Source organism: Cadophora gregata, assembly GCF_030347475.1.
Source record: "Cadophora gregata isolate MNR1 chromosome Unknown scaffold_16, whole genome shotgun sequence".
Classification (NCBI taxonomy): domain Eukaryota; kingdom Fungi; phylum Ascomycota; class Leotiomycetes; order Helotiales; family Ploettnerulaceae; genus Cadophora; species Cadophora gregata.
In genome coordinates, this window is record NW_026695939.1 from 605538 (window position 1) to 624177 (window position 18640).

Sequence of the window (18640 nt, forward strand, 5' to 3'; positions counted from 1 at the left end):
GAGAGACACATGACAGCAAGAATTAAACTCGTTAATTTATTTGAACTCGTGCCCATGCTCTCAAAATCGTAGCAACTGCTTTCTCTACATCTCTAGGAGCGACAGGAATCGCATGTCCCCCGACAAAAGATACCAATTCCGCATTGCTGTCTTCAAAATATGTGTCCTTGAGACGAGAGCCCTCCAACTTCCATGGATCTTTTGTGCCTTGTATGTGAACCGATGGAATTATTATTGGCTTGGATGGACCAACTGGACTCGACAAGACTTTTGTTCCACAAGACGAAGAATTTCTCCCACAGTCGTCAACGTGCAATGCCGGAAAAGTTGCTGCGATCAAAATAGCGAATCTCAACTGCTTTCCCAATACAGAATCCAAGCAAATGCCGGTTGCGACCCTCGCACCCTGGCTGAAAGCCATGATGCCCACGGCCTTTGTCTGGTTCAGCTGCGTAGCAAGCAATTTTTGCACTATCTGTCGTCTGTGTCGAATTTCTTCCGGCGAGATATCAAATTCGATAGCTGCACTTTCATCGCAGTGCCACCAGAGATACGGTTCGATTCCTTCATATGTTGGGTAAACACCCGGTCCAGCTACAGACTCGAATGGTGCATCGATGAAGACGAACCGGAACACTGTTGATAGCTTGCGGATTATCATGCGTGCCTGTAATCGAAATATGATTCCATTCGTGCCGGCCCCATGGAGGCACAAAATGGTTGGAAGATCGGCTCGCTCATTTGGTTCAAGGATCGATATCATGCCTCTTTGATCGTCGGCAGCGTTATGACAGAATTATTCGCTCTGTTTTCCACTCTGTTGGAAATGCAAAACCTCAGATAGTAAGGACCTAGGCCACCGGCGAAAAGGGGATGAAGATGAAATTGCCGCAGCAGGCCAGTTCGAGACCGGCCCTTTCTCTCGTGGACCACTTCCATATTTTTTTTTTCGCCGCCGGAGCAAAAATATCTCAACCGGGACGGAATCATGTGTGTTCTGTATTTTGAATCCTGCGGACTGTGATATCCGCCGGCGATTACTCACGTATTGTAAATACAGATGTGTAAATTCGTGAGCCTTCACGGCGGAGACGATAGTAATCACATCATACCAAGATGCAAACTCATGCAAACCCATCGAATGAGTCTTCCAGTGCTAGCCGCAATGGCAACTTGGGGAAACGTATGAACGTGATTGTCGTTGGTGCCGGATTTGGTGGACTCACAACTGCTATAGAGTGTCAAAAACAAGGGCTGTCTGTTGCCATCTACGAGTCTTTTGCAGAACTCAAACCTCTCGGCGATGTGATTTCTTTCGGTGCCAACGCTGGCAAGATCTTGCGACGCTGGAAGACAGCCACCGGTGACGAGAGGGTATCCGATCTTTTTGATCCACTTTCAATCAAATTAGGAAAGAACGGCTTCAATCTTCACAGATCAAATGGAGCACTCATCTTCAACCAGAGGATGCCACCCAAAGATCCAGAGGCGCCAATGTTCAATGGCCACCGAGCCGATTTTCACGAGATTGTGTTCCAATATGCATCAGCAATGGGAATCCCCATTCACCTTGGTCAGCGCTGCCAGCAATATTTCGAAGACAGTGATGCAGCAGGAATTTTACTCGAGTCCGGTGAAAAGGTCATGGCCGACGTGGTGATAGCTGCGGATGGGTTTCGTTCCAAAGGACGAGACGTTGTGCTCGGAAATCACCTGCAGCCAATCGCATCTGGGCACAAGTGCTTCCGAAGTTGGTTCACTGGTGACGAAGTATTGAAAGATCCGGAAACGGCAAAGTTCTGCTCCAACGGAGATACATTCACGGGCTGGATTGGTCATGATGTCCACTTTCTGTTCTCAACGTTGAAAGATGGGAAGGATTGTTCGTGGGCCATTACATACAAACCTGAAACTGTTATTGATGGCCCATCTCGAACGAGAAAAGAACGATTGTACGACATATTCCAAGACTGGGATCCCATTTGCCGCCGTCTTATAAGCCATACCCCAGAAGAGAAAATTTTGGAATGGGACGCTGCTTATCATGACCCATTGCTAACATGGGTAAGCAAAGAGGGACGAATCGCTCTCCTGGGTGATTCTGCCCATCCCATGCTTCCCACAAGCGCCCAAGGAGCTGCGCAGGCAATGGAGGACGGGGTGACCATTGCAATATGCCTCCGTATCGCAGGCACGAAATATGTTCCTGCAGCATTACGTGCATATCAAAATATTCGGTACGAACGTGTGAAGTCTGTACAGCGTACCGGTGAGGCAACCAGAGAAGTAAAGCACACTCCTCTGCCGAACACAAACTTGTCACTGACGCGTGTGGTAGATGTGGCATCGTACAGACTGGGGAAAAGTAGCTAAAGATCCAAGTAGCCTGTCATTCCCTCGTGAGGACTGGATCCATTCGCATGATGCAGAGCAGCATGCGGAAAGTACTGCCAAAGACGAAATCGAGAGGGTTGTTGGGTTGAGGCTGGGTTGAGTTGTAGAGCGGCGTGGTAGATAAGTCAATTACATACAAGCCAGTGATTTCTTAGATGTCACATCAGTCATTCATCTAGTCGGGTAGTGGTCGATCCAGCTGATCAGTAGCGTCAGTAATGAGGCTCTATTTACTCGGATTTTGGAGCGCTCGCTTGTTCGTGGTGAGTGTCACATGATTATCCCGAGCTCTCCGAGATCGGTCCGAGAGCCTAGGCCCGGAATGCTTTCGCCCGTTTTGCCGATTTTTGTTGTCTTGACTAGGATGAAGGCGTGATTTCTCGTGCTTCGACTTTTTCACTTCTGGCTCCAACTTTGGCGCATCTTCTGCTTTGTCTGGGCCCCCCCATACCGACTAATTTGCAATCCAGCCTCCACTGCCGGAATGGATGCTGCTTGTGATATTGGACGCTAGACTACAATTGATTAGTTCAGGCTAAGTTTCCTTTCCTTTCCTTTCGTAGAAGAGGTAGGTAAGCTGTTGATTTTGCCGCCCGTCACTTTTTTCTCCACTTCATCACCAGTCTTCACTCAACTTCAAGTCACCTGGAACTTGAAGCAATTGAGTCGAATAAATATCAACTGCAGTTTGATACTACAAGCTTTTGTGAAGCTGTCAAAGCGCAGTTCAGTATGGGTGAGCCAATGGATTTGGATTTATCGCCAAGTAGGGGTATGAAACGCAAGGCAGCTGAACCTATTTCTGGCCTCGAGACTACGAAGAAACCTCAGGTAAGTGACTACATTTCATATCATATCACCACACAATGAAATTGCAACCAAAGAGCTATTCTGACGTGGAATTGCAGGTGCCTGCTGGCGGTGATGTCCTTGCGAGCATATGGAACTCGAGTGATGATAATTCCACCACGTTCCCCCAATTTACTCAGAAATCATCGAGTCTGCCCTTTGGCCAACCAATAGAGTTTTCATCGATCAGTGGACCTACCTACCTCACTGCGCAAACCTTGGTTCAACAGGTCGCGTACGCTCTCTCCGACAAGATCTTCTCGTACTCCCCCGAGTCCTTCGATTTGGATGTTGCTGCAAAGGCGTGGTCTGCTGCCAATACTGTAAATGCCAACGGATATACCACAGAAGTTGCGTCTTTACAAACACGATCGGGAGCTGGGTCGTTTGCCTTGGGATATATGTTTTCGAAGGATTTCGATCTGGCAAAGAGACACATTCCGCAATCCCTCCTAGCTTCATCTTCGAGCTTGCACAACCTACGTTCAGCTTTGGATCAGCTCTCCCTCTTATACTCTATCGCAAACCCCTTTGTCGCGCACATTGCAGCAGTAGATTATGCTCCTGGTGCTACCCGTGGGCTCGTCACTGACTATGCGACTGCCTTCACTGTTGCAGAGGAACTAGGGCTGGGACTTGTTTCTAGCTCATCTCCGTATGAGGCTCAGCACATGTCGCTCTTTTCGACCGTTTTGGCCACTGTTCTCCCAACTATCCATATCTACGATGGTGTCAATGTTGGTCGGGACACTCTGCGAGTTATCGATGTTCTTAACCAGTCCGGCTTGGATACTGCGTACAAGAACGTTTTGAAAGAAATTTCCAAGATTAGCAAGAGAGCTGATGCCGAGACGAAGGCGGCCCACGTTCTGGATGCCTTCAATAATGAGCTTGGTACTGCATATGGCCTTTTTGAGTATCGTGGCAGTAACTCTGCAGAGACTGTTCTGGTTGTATTCGGCAGCGTGGAAAGCTCTCTAGCTGGACAAGTTGCAGAGCAGCTTGCTTCACAGGGAACAAACGTTGGTGTTGTCACCGTCCGAGTGTACAGGCCATTTTCTGAAGACGCTTTCCTGAAAGTGCTTCCCAACTCTGTTTCAACCATCGCCGTTCTTGGGCAGGTCGTGGACTCGACAGCTGTGAATGACAAATCTGTGCACTCGAACCTCTACGAAGATGTCCTCGCCGCGACTGTCTTCTCAGAAAAATGGCGCGCTCCCCCTACTGTCGTGGACTTGAAGTATTCACGAGCCGAGACGCTGACACCAAACTCCGTGGCCGCTTATTTCCAGAAGTTTGCAATCAAGTCACTTGATGAGGCCGCTCCGATTGAGTTGCTCAACACTACACAAGCTGAGCAATACACTTTCTGGGATGTCCAGGATTCTGCAGCCTCAACTGCGCCAGTTGCCATCAGCAAGTTGCTCTCTGGAGATTCAGCCAGCAACGTTGTACTCAGCCAAACTCACGATAACTTGGTGCAAGGCGGCACAGTGAGAACCGACATTCGAACATCCAAGAAATCGGTTGATTCATTCTATCCAATCGAAGAGGCTGATGTCACTGTCGTCGGGGAGGAGAAGCTTCTTAAACAAATCGCTATTGTCAAAAACATCAAGACTGGTGGCTCACTTGTCCTTTCGCTTCCTGGAGTCAAGGACGAAGATCTGGAGAAGAAGTTGTCTGCTTCTGTCCGAAATGAAATCAAGTTCAGAAGCATTTCCTTGTTTATTCTGGACCCGGCTCAGTCATCAGCTGTTGAGAAGGATGCTGCTGTTGCGGCACTAATTACAGAGTTGGCTTTCCTGAAAGTCGCTCGCCTCGAAATTCTGGAAACCGGATTCCAGAAGCTTGCTAATATCAACGGCACTTCAACCCTGTTGACCGAGGTTGCAGCTGATCTGGATAAGGTCCTTCGACAAGTGGAGATCCCGGAGTCCTGGGCTGAGGTTGAGGTCGATGCAGAAGTACCAGATCTTCCACAGACTATCAACTCGAGCAGCTTCACAGGCTTCGAAAAGGAAGACAAGGAGCCACCTGCATTCCTCAAAAACTGGCAATCCGTTGCCAAGGCTCTTGCTTTCAAGGAGGCTTATGGCACGAGGACTGCTCTTAGACCTGACTTGTCTACCAAGACCTACGAGATCACTGTCAAGGAGAATCGTCGTCTAACACCTCTGACATATGATCGTAACATCTTCCACATTGAGTTCGACCTGGGCAATTCAGGTCTGAAGTACAACATTGGTGAAGCTCTTGGCATTCATGCTGAGAATGATGTCGAGGATGTTATCGAGTTCATGAAATTCTATGGTCTCAATGCGGAAGACGTGGTTGAAGTTCCTTCCAGAGAGGATCCAGCAGTCCTCGAGACCAGAACAATCTTCCAGTCTCTGGTACAGAATATTGACATCTTCGGCAAGCCACCCAAGAAGTTCTACGAAGCCCTAGCAGAGTTCGCATCAGATGAGAACGAGAGGAAGGAGCTCCTTACCCTTGGTGGTCCGGAAGGTGCCAACGAGTTCAAGCGCCGCGCTGAAGTCGACACAATCACCTTCGCTGATATCCTCCTCGAATTTACGTCCGCCCATCCCAGCTTCCACGACATCGCCCAGATCGTTTCACCCATGAAGAGACGAGAGTACTCCATCGCCTCCAGTCAAATGGTTGGGCCTACAACCGTAGCTCTCATGATCGTCGTCGTCAATTGGGTCGACACCAAAGGCCGTGACCGCTTTGGTCAAGCTACCCGGTACTTAAGCCAGCTCCCCATCGGCGCAAAGGTCACGGCATCCGTCAAGCCCTCCGTGATGAAGCTTCCCGTCAAAGACACCGCGCCCCTCATCATGGCCGGTCTCGGCACAGGACTTGCCCCCTTCCGCGCTTTCGTTCAGTACCGTGCTATGCAGAAGGCTCAAGGCAAGGAAATCGGCTCCATCCTCTTGTACATGGGCTCTCGCCATCAACGCGAGGAGTACCTCTACGGCGAGGAATGGGAAGCCTATCAAGACGCCGGGGTTATCACTCTCCTCGGCCGTGCATTCTCGCGTGATCAGCCGCAAAAGATCTACATCCAGGACCGCATGCGACAGACCATCAGCGATATCATCAAGGCGTACATCAAGGAAGAGGGCGCGTTCTACCTTTGTGGTCCAACCTGGCCTGTTCCGGATGTTACGGAAGTTTTGGAGGAGGCTATTGCCAGAGATGCGAAGGCGGTTGGGAAGAAGGTGGATCCAAGGAAGGAGATTGAAAGACTGAAGGAGGATCTGAGATATGTGCTTGAGGTCTACTAAGCGCTTTCATACTTGGAAATACCCTGCGTTTGCATTTCCGTAGATTGGATGATAATATTGTATCAAGTTTGTACCAACCTGAGCTTAATGAACGAGTTTTTCAAATTCTTGTGTGTTGTCAAAATATTTTCTGAAATACTAAAGTTCTATTGTATAAGTTCGACAAGAGTACTCTAAGCTGCTTTCTTCCATATTCACTCAATTCCATCAACAATTGTTGATACCGCAATCCCCAATGCTGAGAGACCATAAGCAATTTCCAGACAACAACCATTCACCTGACCACCTTCACCTTCAAATGTAAACAAACGTGCGAGATGCAACAAAACTTCGTCAATCGCCTATTTTCAAAGTCATAGTAACGTAATATCCATAGTCATCTATCGTAAAAAGTCGTCACAAGCCGTGAACCCAACCCACCAACCCATCATTCCATCTCCCCCCCACCATGGGTATCTTCTCCAACCACTATGTACTCTAGTGCTCGAGTCTATCCAGATTCAAACTCCGTCATGCTCCAAAAAGTACAAAAATGAAGAAACAAAATGTCTAATGCCCCAGTGCAGATGAAGAAAGCCACCCATATCTAGAGTCTAGTCCTATCAGGAAAGGCGAATTACCATCTTCGACCATACACCGCATCCTCCCTTTTCGATGTCGCACTCGGCGGCGTGACTTTTCTTTCCCTCGCAACCGAAACTTCCCTACTCGACCCGGCACTACTTGTGGGCAAAGACCCAGCCTCCTTCAAAATCCTCGGCTTAGCGCCCAAGTCGTAGTTCGCAGCCGTGGGGGAGTGCGGCGCCGCATGTTCAGCATCGCGACGGAAAAGCTGCAGGATCTCCTTCATGCCGAGCTTGCCTGCGCCGCCCTTGCCACCTTCAATGGTCTGGTTGGCGAGCTCGCGTTTCTTCTCTTGCAGGTCTAGGATACGCTCTTCGACGGAGTCTTTGATGGTGATTTTGTAGACGATTACGTCGGTCTTTTGGGTGAGGCGATGAACACGGTCGATAGCTTGTTCTTCGACGAACTGTGGAGTGTTAGCAGGGGTAACTGGTCATGATGAGGATTGGGTTTGTGAGAGTGAAAAAGGAACCTACAGGATTCCAGAACGGTTCAAGAATGACTACACGAGTTGCGGCTGTGAGGTTAAGTCCGAGGGATCCACACTTCAAACTACAGAGTAGAATTCTACAGTTCTTATCGTTGCGAAGTTTGGAGAGACTGGCTTCGCGCATATCGTTTTTCATGCTTCCGTCGTACCGAGTGAACTTGAAGCCTCGTTGGCGGAGGAAGGGCTCAATGAGATCCAGCATGGATGTGAATTGCGAGAAGACAATGAACTTGTGCTGGTCGATCTCCTTGCTGAGAATCTTCAGGAGATGTGTGATCTTGGTTGACGTGACAATGGTAGCTAATTGTGCTCCTTCGTCAGAAGACCCATCAAGCTCATCTTCAACGGCCGAATCGGAATCGGAATCCGATTCGGAGTCTCCACCTGAGTCTGAATATTTTTCTGATTCGTCTTCTGAATCGTCTTCTGAATCCGAATCAAGGCTGACGACCTCTTTCTTCGTTTGAGGTTTGATATCTTGAAGGTCTGGAAACGAATCATCTTCATCTTCTGAATTGAGCCACTCTCCACCACCCTCGGCATTCTCGTCAGCCAGACCACCAGCTTTACCGAGCGTCAAGGAGCCTTGCTGGTCTTTAGGCACAACCCAAGAGCCTTCGGCGTCCTCATCCTCATCATCGCTATCTTCGATGATATTCCGGTTTCGTGGCTTACGAGTAAGAAGCTTTGGCTCTGACTTCTTCTCACTGCGGTCCTTGCGCTTCTTCTTCTCTTTCTTATCCTTTCGAGATTTCGTCTTAGTTGAAACAGCCTCAAGATCAGCTTCGCAGTCCAGACATCGGATGGCACCTTCCGATATGGCAGTCTTTCCTAGCTCCAATTGACACACTTCACATTTCTTTGAGCCGACACCCAGAGAACCGAACATATCCGCCATCTCATCGACATCAGCATTTGAAGTTTTGGACTTCTTCGTGTTACTCGAGTCCGCAGCCAGAGCCTCGCTATCCTTGGCGAGTTTGCCAGCAACAAGCTTTGGATGGTTGCAAGCCTGTCTGAGACGCAACAGAAGGACCAATGCACTGGCGTAATTGACCTTCTCACCGCTCATCATCTGCTCAATACTAGCATCGGTACGTTGCTCAAGACGTTCATAGAAGCGTCGTTCCTCAGGAGAAAATTCTGCAAAGACCTTCTCAATTTTACGTTCCGTAACTTTGAATCCGGTCGTACTGGCCTCGCCAGCAACCGATGGCTTGCCTCCAGGGTTCAGAGCGCCGTCCTTCTTCAAAATCTCCTTCGTCCGACGCTTCATGAAGATCTTAAGATAATGCCGGAGGCGCTTGATAGCGACATCTCCTCTACCATTCTTCATTGGGCGATCGATTTGATCTTTCCACTCTCTCAGATCATCGTAAGGCTTGATACGCAAGAATTTGATCAGACTCTGAAGCTCATCCAGATTATTCTGCATAGGAGTACCGGTCAAGCACCACCTGTACTCGCTCCTCAACGCATAGCAGGCTTGAGTAGCCTTAGCGTTGCGATTTTTGATAGTATGTGCCTCGTCAAGAATGACACGATACCAGTGAAGACCGAAACATCCAGCCTTAACGCCGTCTGCATGTTCTGAGGAGCTTCCAAATTCTGAGACCAGAATTTGGTAGGTTGTAACTACAACATCGAACTTCTTCAGGTCTTGGAAACGCTTTGTGCGTTGTGGGCCATGGTGGACACATACTCGAAGCATGTGGGAGCTCGACACCTTGTCCTTAATTTCAGCCTCCCACTGACGGATGAGGGCGAGAGGAGCAACAACAAGAGTGGTCTTCTCTAAACCAGTTGGTAATTTGCGTTTTGTGATAGTAGCGTCGTCAGTCGGCTTGGGGTTGGTGAGAATAAGTGAAATGGATTGAAGAGTCTTTCCGAGTCCCATGTCATCTGCTAGGATTCCTCCCTTCGGAACTCTGGCTCCTTTCTTTCCAGTTCCAAGCTCTCGACCCTTCATCCATTCCAGACCTTCAACTTGATGGGGCAACAACTTGACTTTGACTCCTTCAACAGTGCCATCATCTTCATCCTCTTCGTCGTCAGAAGTGACCGCGATTTTCTCCCCTCCAACACTCAGACCATTCAGCTTATCCATAAGACCGTCAACTTCGGCATCCTTTTTCTTCTTGCGAGATCGAGTTGTTGGCATATCATCTTCGTCTTCCATAGCACCCTCCAGCAGGGCCTTGAGATCTTCCTGTGCCTTTGCTGGATCTACGAAAGTGTATGGTTCGAATGACTCTGCTGATGGCGCAACATACTTGTCTCTGTAGTTATCTGTGGTAAGGTCAATGTAGTTACTGCCGGAATTAATAGATTGAAATCCGCCAGATGGGCCACCTAAGGAGCTGAAAAGTTGTTGTGGTGCTGCCTTGGTTGTAGTGTATGTATTGTACTGAGGCACAGGTGCTCGATATGCAGTATTAACTGGTGACGGTCTATTTCACATCAGCCTTTGCATCCTATTCAAGAATATGGAATCCGTACGCATATTTCAACTCTGGCTGGTATTGAGATGGGGCTCTAGGCATGAGAGGATTGTGGACAACCTTTCGAACGAAGTCCTTGGCGGCTTGAACGTGAGGATGTGCTAGAGCATGGCAAATTAGTATCATAATATGCACTGTACCATTCCTTCTCATACCTGGTTTTTCTCCATCTCTATGATGCTCTGGGCGGGACTTGGGCTGAATAAACAGACCTGAGTCTTTTGCCGGCGCACGATGCAAAGGTGACGAGGGGAATGTTGGTTGGCCAAATTGTGGCACTGTTGATTGCGGCTTAGGGGCATATGAGTTATCTGCCTGCTTTGGTGGTTGCTCGTTAAGTGCTACCGTCTGCAGAGGCGCCTTCGCAGGCGATCTTTCGTTGACCATTCTGTTCTGTCGTGTTCCCTCAAGTCGAAGAGACTCTTTGGGTATGCCGAACACAAAAGGTATCGGGCGATCGCTTTTAGCAGATTTGATCGCGCCGCCGAAATCAAAAGATGCAGGAGAGTCGTAGGAGAAAAGCGAGCTTGAATTGCCAATGTCGCTCAGTGTTATGCTTCTCTCGCTCGTTGATTCTGGCGTATAGAATGTTTCGTGGTGAGGCGGGAGATTTAGACCAGTCAGCTTTGTCTCTATGGGAAGCTGGACTCCACGCGAGTTCGTTTGTTGACTTGCAGAGTCGGACCTTCGTTGTTTGAAGTTGGGTCGGTCTTTTGTTGTGAGGCGATTGAGAGGGGTAAATGACCCACTATTGACAAAATTTAGCAGAGGAAATGCAGGTAGTGAGTGAGAAAATAGGTCATATTTACTTCATGAGTCTTAACTGGGGAGATATATGCCAGCAATGTATTGCATACCTTGGAAAGTTGTAGAGGTTGTAGCAGGAAAAAGTTGCGACACTTTGGGTCCTGGATCGCGTCAAAATGTGGCGTCCAGTTCGTCGTCATAGGCAACTGGCCGTTGCAGGGATTAGAACTCGAAACCACTTTACACGAGATCACGTCCTGTTACTAGTGCGCTACAGGCAACAGCACTCAAAATGCAGGAGGGGACGGCAATTATTTGTCCTTTAAGTGCCAAGTTACATTGTGGGTATTTTGTACTCTTCCTATCTTATAAACCACAATAGAGCACGTATCTAGATTCCATGTTTGTGTAAAAATCCATTCCGATTCATCTCACGAGCCAGCTGCTTTGCTCACAGTGCTTCGCCTCTTATTCTTGGTCTCAAACAGACTCTTCACTCTCCTCAGCCTTGCCCATCGTTCCTTGTCCTTCTCATCTCTGATACTCTTTGCATAATCATCGTCAACATCTGCTTGAACAAACTCACTTGCAGGTCCAGGCGAACGAGCCTTGGCTGCCCTGGGATCCTTCACACTTCTCAGATGATGGTCGTTCTTGAGGATTCGTACTACAATTTCCCAGCCAGCCATAGAACTTGTTGATGTTTTGGTGGGGTTCCGGCCGTTCTGCGACTTTGGATTCTGCCACGGGCAATATTCTCGGTGCTGCTTGACAACGTCTAGGCGGTCCACAACTGCCCCGGCCACTTCTTCTCCAGCGTCGTTGACTTCTTTGCTTTTGAAGATCCACAGTCCAAGGACTCTAAAACATGCGAAGCAAGATACGGAACCAAGCTGAGGCCCGAGCCGTTCATGTTTGTGTCCTTGCCAGCCGAATAATGCCATCATAAAGGCAACCTTGTTGACCTCTATTGGTGAACTATTCGACTGTTCCCCAGGAATGGGAGAGCCGAAAAATCCGGGTGGCAGATAACTTAGGACAAGCTCCAGATCAAATCCTTCTGGAGTTCGCATGTTGAATGGGTATGGGAGGGTTTGGTTTCTTTCCAGGAGTTCGCTGTATCGATCGCGAAGATTTTCAATGGTAGTCGGAGGATTATTTAAGGGTAGCTTGAATATCGAGTCTGAGACGTTAGCTGGAACCAGTGAGGGAGTACTTGTCAATACTTACCATCACACCCCCGTTTCTTCCATAGGCAACTCTCATCGTGAGAACTTATGATAAGTTCAACATATTTGTCTACCAGAGCATCTTCTAGTAAATGTTAGTTGAATTTTGAGGACTGTAGCTGTGCGGCATACCAATATTTTGCGCAACGTAGACAGGCTCCTCTTTCCCATCCACTTCCTTCTTATTCAACTTGACCAGTATTTCCACATTACACAGACAACACCGCACCCTCTCGGACTTTTGGCAGACCCATCCTCGTTTTGCCCATTCCACTTCGTTAACTCTCGCGGGCTTCGGCGTCCAGTCCGTCAGGTTCGAAAATGATTTCAGGCGCTTAAGGAAGTCAGCGCGATCCCAAGGGGCATACTTCGGGGTCTCAGTCGACGTTGTATGATGTGCTACAGATGCAGACTTCTTGTGGACTATGGTCGCCATTGTTCTTGGCCGTATCAGAGAGGACGATATTCGCGCTGGGATTGAGGTCGAGCTGCTGATCCGGCGCTTTTTTGCTCGAGAGTCTGTGTCATCGGTAGTCGTCAGGTCGACTTGGTCCCCGTTGTTTACTTCTTTCGAAGCTAATGTTGTAGTGGATTTGTTGCCTATCCCATTCAGGAGGGCGTTGAATTTCCGTTTAGTCGCATTCATGGTCAGTTTGGAACACCCCTTTCTCTTGGTAAATGTATAACTCTCGAAGCTGGGGAAACTGGATCGAAGATGGTTGGAGCTGCATATGAATTGTGGTGGGAAGCGCCTGTATCACTGGGGAGCTTGAAATTCCGGACGTGCCACCCCTGCAAAGAAACCTGGACGGCCGCATTAAGCTCCACTACAGGCTCGTCACCACCACAAAGGGCTCTATGAAAGCCGAGGATTGCTAGGTAAATGTCACAAAAGCCTCCCAAATCAATCCCTGGTACTTTGAGTCGACGAATTCTCATCATAACCATATTTATAGTCATTCTGGCCACTCTCACGAAATTCTTGCCTCGCATTTCTCTTCTCTCCTCACACTTCATTACCCCACCTAGAGCCCTCTCCACAGCCACCAAAATGGCTAGCTACAGCAAAGAACTAGAGGTTGCACAGCTTGCCGTTCAGAGAGCAGCTCTCCTCACCAAGAAAGTGTTCCACGAGAAGGCCAAAGGGACAATTTCGAAAGACGATGCTTCACCAGTCACCATTGGCGACTTCGGCGCCCAAGCTCTCATTATTCATGCGATTAAGAAGAACTTTCCTGACGACCAAGTCGTTGGCGAGGAGGAGGCAAGTACTTTGAGAGATAACCAAAACTTGAGGGATCAAATATGGAGCTTGGTGGACGGTGCTAAGCTCGATGATTCGGAGGCAGAGAAGGTACTTGGAGGACCCATTGAGTCACTAGATGCTATGCTGGATGCAATCGATGCAGGGAACAGTGCTGGAGGCAACAAGGGCAGAATATGGGCATTGGATCCGATCGATGGTACAAAAGGTTTCTTGAGAGGAGGTCAATACGCAGTCTGCTTGGCATTGATGGTTGATGGAGATGTGAAGGTTGGGGTTTTGGGTTGCCCAAATCTACCAGTTGATGATTCGGCGCCATTGACTGCAGAATCAGGCGCAAACCAAACAGATGCTGAAGGAAAGGGAGTCCTATTTGCTGCTGTGGCAGGAAAGGGAGCGATCAGCCGGCCATTGGGTACTGCTGGGCTGGGGAAGAGTCAACCAATTCAGATGAAGCCAGTCAAGGACCTCACACAAGCAACATTCTGTGAGAGTGTAGAGGCTGGCCACTCGTCTCACGGAGATCAGTTTGCTATCGCTACCAAGCTCGGCGTCACGAAGCCAAGTGTCAGAATGGATTCGCAAGCAAAGTATGGTTCCATTGCTCGAGGAGCTGGAGATATCTACCTGCGATTACCAACTAGTGCTACATATCAAGAGAAGATTTGGGATCATGCTGCTGGTGATCTCATTGTTCGGGAGGCCGGTGGGCAGGTTACTGATACTTTGGGCAGAAGATTAGATTTCAGCAAAGGACGGACTTTAGCTGAAAACAAGGGTGTTGTTGCTGCTCCTGCTGCTGTTCATGGCCAGGTTCTTGACGCAGTCAAGGAGGTTCTGTCCAAGAAGTAGACGTACTCCACGCCATAAATAGAAATGGATGCCAAATATACAGCTCTGTTTCGTAAACGCCGACCCATGAATTTGTACATATGATACAGATGTGCTCCGCGACTACTTGATCTTCTTCGCCTTTAGCTTAATAGTTTCCCCATTGACAAATATTCCCTTGCCCTTGTACGGCTCAGGTTTCCTCCACTGTCGAATCTCCGCCGCGAACTGTAAAACAACTTCCTTCTCACAGCCCTCCAACAAAATTCTGGTAGGTTGTGGCGTGCTAGCCTTGACGCCTTTGGGTACTGGAAGCTCAATCGGATGCGAATATCCAACCTTCAACGCGACAAATTGCTGGCCCTCGAACTCCGGCTCCACAGTTGTAGCAGTGTTCTCAATCGTCGCCCTGTATCCGACTCCAACTAGACGTAGAATAGCTGTATGTCCTTCCGAAACTCCAAGGATGTGGTTCTGAAGATATGCGCGCGTTGTCCCTACAATATGTCAATAAAGGCTACAGCCCCTTATGAATCAATTTCCTTACCCCACATCTCTCGCTGCTGCTTGACCTCTCTATCTTCAACAGTGACATATGCTTTCCGTACTGCCGTATCATGCTCGATATTGACGAAATTCGGGATGGTCAAAGACATCTTGCCTGCATCCTAGTTAGCAAGTAGTTACCCGGCGTCAGAATATCATTAGTACCTAAAGGACCCTCAATCTGCACAGTCGGTCTGCCAGCAACCTGCGACGCGCGGGCATTCTTTCGTACAGGCGGAGGTATAATAGAAAAATTGACTTCTGGTGGAATTGACAACGGTGCTCGTCCTATCTGAGACCGTCGATTTGCTGATGAAGAGAATGATCGTGTGGCGGCAGGAAACGCTGGCAGGAGAAAAGCTGGTATGGAAGCCGAAGGGGCAGAGGCAATTGCCCTCTCAAGGCCCTTCGATCGGGCGGTGGATAGCATTGCGAATGCCTTTACTTGAGATGCTGCCCTTTCGAGATGTTCTATTTTTTGGAGCTACCTAGTATCAATTTAATGCCACGTGATTTCGTCGATGCCAAGCCTTCGTCGCCTTCGTCCCCGTTCCATCTCTCCCTCTCATCTACGTGAGTTAGGAATGTATGCAAGTGCAGCTTCGATGCTACCATGCTCACGCGCATAATTGTACGACTTCTTTTGCTCAATCGGAAAAGCGAACTATTTCATATTGCTGCGTCTTGAACCATAGCACAGCCTCTAAATGCGGTCCTGTCATATGTCATTGTGCTCAAGCATTTTGGACACTTTTATACTGTCTCGACTGTCCATACACACACTTGAACAAACCATACTTCCCAAGGACCCATCTAGTCCATCTAGCTAATATTTTATCAGCAAGAGAAGACTGCACCATATTAATATGACCTAACATTTGACTTATCCTGATGACTACGACTTTAACCACTTGCTCTCAGTAATTTCCGGTTTGCCAATTACAGCAACAATTGGTGCTACCATTACTACCCTGGTAGAAATATCTCTAAGCGGATAGAAATTGAGCCATTTCGAAGCCATCACAAGCATGTCTTAAAGGTAACAATGTTCAGGAGTGTAGGTGGTGGTGTGATTGACGCGGAGGTTTTTATCATTTGGCGAACACGCCTATCTTCAAAGGCTTCATCACTCTCTGAGCTTGGCCTCTTCTTGATTGGAATTCCATCTATCCTACCACGCTTGTGCGGAGAGGTTTCGGTTAACAGAAAGCCTGCCTGATTTGAAGCTCTATTTACTTTCTTGGGTTCTCTCGGGTATATGTTGTCCTACTCTCCTTCCTTCCTCAACAACCTCTTTCCTTCTAACCACATACTCAGCCTCACCCTCTCATACAATTTACCACTTCCACTCCCCACGTACTAACCTTCATATAACTCTAATAACCATTCTCTCATCGGACCTTCTTCGATCTCGAGCTTAAAGTCGATATTGACGTCAAGCCCTGGAGGTCATCGTCAACCAATTCAACCTCCCTACCTTGTTCACCTCGTCTCAGCACGAGTCTTGAGTACCCCCAAACTCAGCTCTGTTCAATACCGCCAGCCGACTTGCGCCCATCGTCAACTTCAATCAACAATCATGAAGCTCCTTATCACCTTCTTGTTGGCACTGATATCAACAGCTGCTTCGACATGGAGTCCATTCAAAGAGCCTAGCGCTTCTGTTGTCAGCGTTGTACCAACAGCCAATGGCAAGTCTACATTTTCCAGAGTTCTTTTTTCTGCAGCTGACCTTCTTTAGACCAAGGTCGCGATATTGGATCAACATTCAATCCAAAGGAGCTTCTCGAGTCCCGCAAACCTGAGTTTTATAACGAAGCCTTGAGTCGACTGGAACGTCTCGAGGACCAGCCGCTGTGCCATCGTGTCGCTGCTCAACTACTCATGAAGAACTGCCGAGGTCTGGATGGCGTTGACAAGCAAACATACCAATTGAACAGTGACCAGAATCAGAAGCACCACATTGAGGCCTTCACTGCTAGTCTCACGGTATGCGAGATGGAAGAAGTTTCGTTCTCGATCCCTGACGCCTGCTTCCCGTTCTCCAGCACTGCTATTTTTAACCAGGCTCGCGATATCGGCGTCTTAAAGGTGTCTCGTGAGCAGACGCTTGATTGCAAGACAGCTATTCATCAAAATCCAAGCAATCAGCACATCTGGAGCAACTTTGTCACGTCAGCTACGGTGTTCTGCCGCGCTGCAAGTTCAGAGCTTGAAAATAGTACGTTGTAGATCCTTCGAACAGCTCTCCCTAATTGACACTATCCAGACCAACACATCCTCTTGCACAAGGAGCTGGTTCAGATTATGGCCAAGTTCTCAGAGGCCATCCACAGAGACTTGGAGATGATGCAGAAGAAGTTGGCTGACAATACGAAAGCCTCGGATTCATACTTGGACACAGTCCTCAGCAATGTCAACGAGTGGACAGCTAAGCTAAAGCAAGGATTCCAATCCGCGTCAAAGAACGTAGAGGTCGGTTTGATTCACTAACTAAAAGGCTATTAGCTGACAGTTGTCTTTAGGACGTCGACAATGCCATGGATTCCATAGCCAAGAACAGCAAGAATGCAGCTCATATGATGAATCAATTTCTTAAGAGCATGTATGAGAGTACTGCAGAAGTGTCTGCTGAGCAGGAAAAGGCTTTAGTTGTTGGAACGACCCAGGTCCAGCGTCAAATGGACATCATTGCCAACAGTTTACTTGAGACTCAAAAAGGACTAGCAAAGGTGGCAAACGTTGTCAGTGTAAGCTGCCTTGATTATCCTGTCTTGCCATTTCTTGCTGATCATGTCATTAGACTCTCAATTCTGTCGTACTATCATTGAGCGAGCGAATCGATGTATCGGATACCGTAAGCTGAAATCTGTTTTGTGGAGGACATACCTACCTCAGGTAGCTAACATCTTACTAGCAATCAAAAGCAACACTAAGCGCAGTTTCGAATGCTACCGATGCCCTGGAATACCATGCTCAACAGCTCAACAAGGTCACTAATACAGTGTCAAACCTCAATGAACAACTGGAGCAAGCCACTGAGAATGCTCACTCCTGGAGATACTCGCTTAGTCAAAGCACTTCGATTCCTGACTGGACTATCCGTACTGGAACTCCACTAGGATTGATTGCCATGGGTAATGCTGTTCTTGGAAGCTCTTTCCTCACGAACATTCAGCTCGGCTTTGCAGGTGAGTTGTCCTACTACTTGCTATAGAAACATCCAACTAATAGCTTACAGGTCTTATCTTTGGAGAATTTATTGTCTGGGCTCGAGGTCCATTTGTGCAGTCCATGTGCCAATCCGGTCTGACCTTGATCAACTTTATCTCCTCGTCCCGAGAACCATCTGCAGTCACCCAGAAGGCTCGAATCGAAAAGGCCGCCTCGATTGTGGCAACACCGATTCAGTTCGACTCGCCATCAGCTGCAGACAACAACCACCATCACCCAGAGATGATGTAGATACGAGAAGACCAAACGCAGAGCTTAAAAACCACCATCAACGTCGCCTGGTAAATTGGCAGACAAGGTCTCCCTCATACTGGAACGTCCAGATTTCTACAATGGAGATTAATTATTGCTATTTAAACATGTAATCACGGGTTGGCAGTATTTGGCACTTACGAAATAATACTTGATATGGGGGATGGAGAAGCTGGAGACAATACTCTTGGGGAGAAATATGTTTACGATTCGCACTTTGGCTTGGCTTCAGCGATCCCGACATGGAGAATTGGTTAACCATCTTGTCATTAGAGGTTGGCATAGAACATAGATAGCACATCACAGCGAAGATACACGTAGATACGTGGTTGAGAACTTGATCCATTTTTTGTTTTGCTATTGATACTTCGTGTGTCTTAGAA

General features: G+C 48.1%; 8 protein-coding genes across 8 annotated transcripts; 4 read left to right on the forward strand and 4 right to left on the reverse strand.

Moving 5' to 3' along the window:
* Window positions 1–16: 16 nt before the first annotated feature.
* Window positions 17–2594, forward strand: ONS95_005459 (uncharacterized protein). Its single transcript, XM_058498868.1, has 2 exons — window positions 17–2286; window positions 2339–2594. Exons 1-2 carry the CDS (start codon window positions 1117–1119, stop codon window positions 2492–2494), a joined length of 1326 nt encoding a protein of 441 aa, XP_058351133.1. The 5' UTR covers window positions 17–1116; the 3' UTR covers window positions 2495–2594.
* Window positions 32–763, reverse strand: ONS95_005458 (uncharacterized protein; the record flags this gene model as incomplete). The annotated part of the gene is made up of 1 exon (XM_058498867.1): window positions 32–763. The coding sequence occupies one exon, from the start codon at window positions 761–763 to the stop codon at window positions 32–34; it is 732 nt and encodes a 243-aa protein (XP_058351134.1).
* Window positions 2595–2785: 191 nt separating the features above from the next.
* On the forward strand, window positions 2786–6539 carry ONS95_005460 (uncharacterized protein; the record flags this gene model as incomplete). The annotated part of the gene is made up of 2 exons (XM_058498869.1): window positions 2786–3225; window positions 3303–6539. Exons 1-2 carry the CDS (start codon window positions 3127–3129, stop codon window positions 6537–6539), a joined length of 3336 nt encoding a protein of 1111 aa, XP_058351135.1. The 5' UTR covers window positions 2786–3126.
* ONS95_005461 (uncharacterized protein) lies at window positions 2786–11054 on the reverse strand. The gene is made up of 5 exons (XM_058498870.1): window positions 10964–11054; window positions 10310–10902; window positions 10153–10255; window positions 7640–10103; window positions 2786–7569 (listed from the first exon to the last, which is right to left on the reverse strand). The coding sequence occupies exons 1-5, from the start codon at window positions 10966–10968 to the stop codon at window positions 7156–7158; spliced, it is 3579 nt and encodes a 1192-aa protein (XP_058351136.1). The 5' UTR covers window positions 10969–11054; the 3' UTR covers window positions 2786–7155.
* Window positions 11055–11153: 99 nt separating this feature from the next.
* Window positions 11154–13005, reverse strand: ONS95_005462 (uncharacterized protein). The gene is made up of 3 exons (XM_058498871.1): window positions 12263–13005; window positions 12132–12215; window positions 11154–12084 (listed from the first exon to the last, which is right to left on the reverse strand). The coding sequence occupies exons 1-3, from the start codon at window positions 12774–12776 to the stop codon at window positions 11333–11335; spliced, it is 1350 nt and encodes a 449-aa protein (XP_058351137.1). The 5' UTR covers window positions 12777–13005; the 3' UTR covers window positions 11154–11332.
* On the forward strand, window positions 12991–14309 carry ONS95_005463 (uncharacterized protein). Its single transcript, XM_058498872.1, has one exon. The coding sequence runs from the start codon at window positions 13014–13016 to the stop codon at window positions 14244–14246; it is 1233 nt and encodes a 410-aa protein (XP_058351138.1). The 5' UTR covers window positions 12991–13013; the 3' UTR covers window positions 14247–14309.
* A 26-nt stretch (window positions 14310–14335) lies between these two features.
* ONS95_005464 (uncharacterized protein) lies at window positions 14336–15211 on the reverse strand. The gene is made up of 3 exons (XM_058498873.1): window positions 14937–15211; window positions 14773–14886; window positions 14336–14722 (listed from the first exon to the last, which is right to left on the reverse strand). Exons 1-3 carry the CDS (start codon window positions 15199–15201, stop codon window positions 14349–14351), a joined length of 753 nt encoding a protein of 250 aa, XP_058351139.1. The 5' UTR covers window positions 15202–15211; the 3' UTR covers window positions 14336–14348.
* Window positions 15212–15371: 160 nt separating this feature from the next.
* On the forward strand, window positions 15372–18594 carry ONS95_015035 (uncharacterized protein). The gene is made up of 7 exons (XM_058508720.1): window positions 15372–16462; window positions 16513–16992; window positions 17041–17246; window positions 17297–17521; window positions 17575–17628; window positions 17689–17962; window positions 18013–18594. Exons 1-7 carry the CDS (start codon window positions 16351–16353, stop codon window positions 18234–18236), a joined length of 1575 nt encoding a protein of 524 aa, XP_058351140.1. The 5' UTR covers window positions 15372–16350; the 3' UTR covers window positions 18237–18594.
* Window positions 18595–18640: the final 46 nt, after the last annotated feature.